The sequence below is a fragment of the Mastomys coucha genome, chromosome X (genome assembly GCF_008632895.1).
Source record: "Mastomys coucha isolate ucsf_1 chromosome X, UCSF_Mcou_1, whole genome shotgun sequence".
Taxonomy (NCBI): domain Eukaryota; kingdom Metazoa; phylum Chordata; class Mammalia; order Rodentia; family Muridae; genus Mastomys; species Mastomys coucha.
Genome location: NC_045030.1, coordinates 80,493,579 through 80,499,633, shown reverse-complemented (window position 1 = coordinate 80,499,633; position 6,055 = coordinate 80,493,579). Strand labels below are relative to the sequence as shown.

Sequence of the window (6,055 nt, the reverse complement as noted above, 5' to 3'; positions counted from 1 at the left end):
CCTTGTTATCTTCTTAATCTGGAGATGCTTTCTAAGAAACAAAACTCGGAGACAGACAGTGACTGAAAGCCACATTCCTTTCCCTCAACATCTTAACATCATTACTCCACCTCCTCCACCAGATGAAGTCTTTGACAGCAGTGGATTGTCTCCAGGATTTTTGGAATATGTTGTTGGTCGCTCAGATTCGGTTTCCACTCGCCTTTCCAACTGTGATCCCCCACCAACCTATGAGGAAGCTACTGGTCAGATGAACCTGAGAAGGAGTGAAACAGAACCTCATTTAGACCCACCACCAGAATATGAGGACATAGTCAACTCCAGTTCAGCTAGTGCCATTGCTATGGTGCCTGTGGTCACCACCATCAAATGAAGCTGCAAAACTTTTTTTTACTTTAATCATTTCTAAAATACTAATGGAAAAACTTTCTAGCACTTTACTACTACATAAGTGTGCATTGACTTATTTTACTAGACTCTTAGAGCATACCACTTCACATTTACTGGTTTGATTTATCTTTACTTTTGTTTCTTATTATAAAATCATTATCTGTGATTGTTTCTACAAGAGGAAACATGACGGAAAGGCATGTCAATGGCAGTCTTTGTGTGCTCTAAAGGATACACATTTATGCATATAGCCACATGTGTACCATCCAATTTGTGTACAACTAAGTTCTACCACACCACCCATAAAGACAACATTACTCAACAAAATTTAAAAGGCAGGGGGCATAGACAGTATATGTGATAGGCAGCACCATGCATGTTTTCTAATTAAAGACATCAGTTAACTTCCTATTTCTTCTTTCATGAAAGGAAAAAATATGCATGGATGCATCCTCAATTTTAGAAACATCTCACAGAGAGACAGAGAGAGAGCATGTAGCATATAGTATATGTACTTGATTGTAGTATATAACAAGGAAATCATTGATCATTAGTGGCATTTAGCTTATTTTGTACTAGGGTTTTCCTTCTTGGATGATTACCAAACACTGTTCCATTAAAATTTTCTTAGTATCTTTGGATGTTTCATGCCACTTGTATTAATATCTTGCTAGCAAGTATTTCTAGGTAATGAAATAGTATTTGTGTTAATGACAGGGAGTAGGTACTGACTACTCCATTCCTCATTGTGTGGTTGGCAATAATTGTTTTATACTAATTTTTATTCTCACTGCTACTATAGACTCTCCATTCACTCAAGAATTTAGCCAAAATCAATTTTGAATCATTTTTTAATGTTTTGCACAAGTTAAAATCTTATTATCAAAATTATTATGTTGCTGTTTTATATTCTATCTTTTTTAGCTGCAGTAAGTAGTTTTACTTCTTTTCCTTGGAGGAGAGGGAGTAGGTTATGAATGAATTGCCAAAATAAACTATTTCAGAAAGTATAGTAAAAGGTCAAATGAGATGCCATGTATACAAATAGTTTTTCAGTATGAAGAACTGTTTAATTGTAAGACCTTAATGTTATTATTGTGCTTCAGGGTAACATTTCTCTGTTTCCCTAGAACTCTTATCAGAGCTTTTACATAATGAGAAATATAACAGGCTGCTCCATAGTTAATATTTTCCTAAGCTGAGTGTATGGGCTATTCCTTATCTTCACTTATTATCTGGACTGTACAAAAGCTGTGCCAATTTAAGTACATTTGCCAGTGCTGTATTGAATGAAGAAATGCTGGAATTTACACTAAAGTACATGAATTAGTTAATAGATATGACACATGAAAAGGTATTTGTATCTTGATAATGGTCTCAACATGACGATATTGCTTTAAATATTTTTTCTTACTATGTGATAATCGTCTGTTTCTAATTAAATCTGAAGTTGATCCAGTGTACAAGAGAAGTTATGGGTTGTGTGAGTGTGTTACACTAATATTAGGATTTAGATAAGACCAGCTATTTTCAAATTGTGGCCCATAAACCCTAAGAGTTTCCTGACAGTCTTCCATGGAATCTGTGAAATTAAAATATTTTCTTCCTATCTGAAGACATTATTTGTCTCTTTATTCTAGTTCTCTCAAACAGAATTAAACAATGGGAAACAATACAGTCTTTGCACATGTCTTTTAAAAAAGACAATATAGGTATTTTCATAAAAATGTAATTGTATTGGCATATTTTTTAATTTTTAGCTGAATTAGTGCTTTAATTTTTTTCAGTTCATTTCTAACATATAAAATACTGATAGATGTAAATCTCAACTGCAAAAGTTCTTTGGAGTCTAGATTCCCCCAAGAGTTTAAGGAGGGATCCAGAGACCAAAATTTCAAGAACTACAAGATTGAACAAAAGAATAAGACATCCTCTCACTAAGTTAGGTTTTTGTTCTTGTAAAGTTACTCTATATTTTGAAGTCTTAATACTGGATTTACCACTTTCTAAACTGAAGTAGAACAATAAATGATGGTTCTTGAAACAAAAGCTAAAGAAATTGATCAGTAATGACAGCTGTTTAGATTGTTGGTCAGAGAAAATACTATTTCATAGTAATTAATAGCTGCACTAACCATAAATTTCATGGCAGCTTTATATGATAAGAGTGTAATCTAAATACTACTTCATGAACTTTTACACTTTTTTTGTTATGTTTGAGTACAGTTTAGGTCTCATACTTTTAAAATTCCCTTTGCTACCCCTTCTGGTTTTATAAACTGAGTTTCTTAACATGTATTATAATTAAGGGGCTTATCTGGAATAACATATATTTTTATGGTTTGCATTTCCTACCTGATTGATACTGCATTTGCCTTTGATCATTTTTAATGAAGATTTATTTTTGCAGAATGTACTTAATACCTTTCTAAGCAGTGAATAAATGGAATTAAACAATTTATATTTAAATAAAAAGATCTGCTCTAGATTCCTCCAACAGAATGATTTTCAAACCTCCAACTACATTGCTTGTATCTGGAATCCTTGAACTGGCATTTTTTGCTTTCCTGCCCTGTATGTCACAATAAATTACATGTTTTAAATAAATAAAATGATTGCTTCTTTTCCTATTGACTAATAAAAAAGGGAGCTGTTATGTTTGTTGAGTGCTAATGATAACTTCTTCAAGATTGGTAATCTGATCCAGTAACTACAGAGGTAGCTTTAACTTAGTTCTTTGTAAATAGCATGTTTTTATTACAATACTTCACATTTTCAAATGCTTGGTTTACATTAAATTATGATATTTAACTTTTTATGTTTATACTAGATATGATTTTCTTATGTTTCCGTGTTTTGGTATGCTAAATAAAGCTATTTTTAAACCCAACAGTTTATTTTTTTCTTATATTTTAATAAGATTAGATAGTAAAAACACTAAATAAGCTCTTAGTAATTATATTCGTTTAATTCGGTAAAACTATTGTGTTTTTTCTTATGAATTTGTAGGATATCCCTGTACAGAAATCAGAAATAATTTAGTGAAAACCTGTTTTCTCAGCATTAAAAACTTTCTATACTACTTTTGAATTGCCTAAAGAAATGGAAATATCTGCCTTATGTAAGATCCTTGTTATTATGTATTTTATTAACTCATGGTAATAGTGGTTTCTACAGATATATTTTTTCCTTCATAAACACAAGTACATAGTGTTTATTTGAAATTCTAATTTATTACAAGTCTACCCTTTACCGTGGTCCTTTCTCATTTAAGACAATTTAAAAATCTACCATACAGGTAGATGTCACTGCAGTGGGATCATCAGCTTTTTGCTAAAACAACAACATCTAGAGTAGAAAGCAGGGAGGCAGCGGTGGCAGGGATCACAGGGTGAGTGTTAGTGCTAACCTCAACCAAGCCTGTAGGAGAGAGCAGAAAGGAAGCCTTCCTCAGCCACTGGACTGGGCCATACATACCCAGAGCCACAGCAAGGCTTTCTCTCAGCCCTGGGAATGATGAGCTTCCGGACGTGGCAGACTTCTTTTCCTTTAAACAAGAAGAGCTGAAGAACTCACATTTTCCAAATCCAAAATCGATGGAAAAGAAAATTAAAGTGTCTTGTACCTTTATCAAAATCTGTCATAAAAAGGAACACAGACTGAAAACTTTTGCCTAAATACGACACAAGGCTAGACTGGCTAAGAAGGGCAGAGCTGGCCCTCCCCGCCCCTTTCAGATGCTGACACCAATTAATATCCACTCTGCTAAGGAGAAACCCTCAGAAGGAGTACTAGTACTAGAACTAGAGTAGGCCCTGGAGGAGTAAGCACCCACAGGTAAGTAGAGTCCCGCCAGGGCAGAGAGAGGGCTCCAACTCCAGATCCTGCTGCCCGGTGGCCTCTTTGAGGATAGTAAAGCGAACATATATCATAGAAACTGTACTGTACATGTGCCAAAGCAAGATGACAAGTATTTTACAAGATATTCGTTATACAATATCACTGCAGAAACAAGCAACTTTAATAACTACAAAAGTCAATTTAAAAATTTAAACATTTTAACTTCTTGCTCTTTTTTTTTTCCAGCTGCCTAAGGGTTTGTCTGGTTTGTGGATGGGCTGGGCTCCAACACCCCTCTGGCCAGAGCCATTAAAGCCCAGGTCATAGGAAGATCGGAAGCAGGACTCCAGTCTCTATGGGAAGTGCCTTGAGTTTGCTTTGGTTTTTTTTTTTTTTTTTTATGAGGTGGTTTGTTGGATGAGGGCAGGAAAGAGCAGCCACAATGGAGCAAGTCCTCAGGAACAGCTCCAGAAAATGTCCCTCTACTCTGCCACAATCAACTAAAAGCCCACACTGTCCCAAGATGCTGGTGAGCACAGAATTCCATATGGTACTCACTGATACTGTCACCTGAGAGGGAGGAGGAGGAAGAAAAGACATGTGAATGTAAAGAAGTAGGACTGTGTAAAAATATAAATTCAAAAGGTCCACATCTCACCCAGCATGGCCAGATGATACTCCTTCCTACTGTGGGGTACAGCACCCTCTCTGAGCTGGCTTTTTCCTGCTTAAGATAACTCACCTTTGACAGTTGGCACAAAGATACCACATGATTAAAATGTGACCACATGATATTTCTCCAAATGTAGCTAACTTAAAATAGCAAAGTCTGGCCGGGCGGTGGTGGAGCACACTTTTAATCCCAGCACTTGGGAGGCAGAGGCAGACGAATTTCTGAGTTTGAGGCCAGCCTGGTCTACAGAGTGAGTTCCAGGACAGCCAGGGCTACACAGAGAAAAACCATGTCTTGAAAAAACAAAAACAAGCAAACAAAAAAAAATAGCAAAGGCTGATTTCAATAACATTAAGGAACCATTGTAAAAGTGATTTGATCTTCTATAAATTTTTAAGTTATTTATATATTTGGAGAAATTTTAAATACAAATTTTAAGTATGTATATTTAATTTTTGGGAAAAATATTTTTGCTTAATTATGACAACCATGAAATCAAACCATCAAAACATGCACAGCACCCCAGAAGACTTCATCATATCCATAACACATATCCATAAGTGTGTGATCTCTCTATAATCACACACTTTACTTACTAGTCACTTGAACACCTCTAAGATTCCCTCTTAAACTTTTCCCCAAATATTTAAATTTATTTAAATAAATTATTTATTTTATATTTAATTTATTTAATATTTATTTAAATAAAAAATACATCAACTAATCATTTGGTATGTGTCTCTCACATTAATGTGAGAAATGAAACAATTCCATCATAGTCAAAACGAAACAAAATTATATACATCTGAGATCACATAGTGCCTTTAAATAGACGATTTCATTATAGTTTAGTACAGGGCCGTGAAGATCTACAAAAACACAGCACACATGCCAAAAAGCGAGAACTAAATTAAAAACTATGATATTACTGTCCCCCAGAGATTGCTAGCGACTGAAAGACACAACAACTGCCAGAAAGTAAAGTGCTTGCTGCTTCTGATGCACAACAGTGCCCAGGCCTTTGATCTGTGGTATCCTAACAGGAACTGTGGAAGATGAGGGCTGGCTACCCAGGATACTGGGTGCTTCCCTGATCCACACATCAGGTAAGTCGGCAGGAGGGACACTTTTGGTTTATTCTATGGAGGGCAC

At 35.3% G+C, this 6,055-nt stretch overlaps 1 protein-coding gene across 1 annotated transcript; it reads left to right on the top strand.

Moving 5' to 3' along the window:
• Position 1: 1 nt before the first annotated feature.
• LOC116085823 (transmembrane gamma-carboxyglutamic acid protein 1) lies at positions 2–3,280 on the top strand (the record flags this gene model as incomplete). Its single annotated transcript, XM_031363709.1, has 1 exon — positions 2–3,280. A coding segment is annotated over one exon (372 nt), but the record flags the coding sequence as incomplete, so codon positions are not given.
• Positions 3,281–6,055: the final 2,775 nt, after the last annotated feature.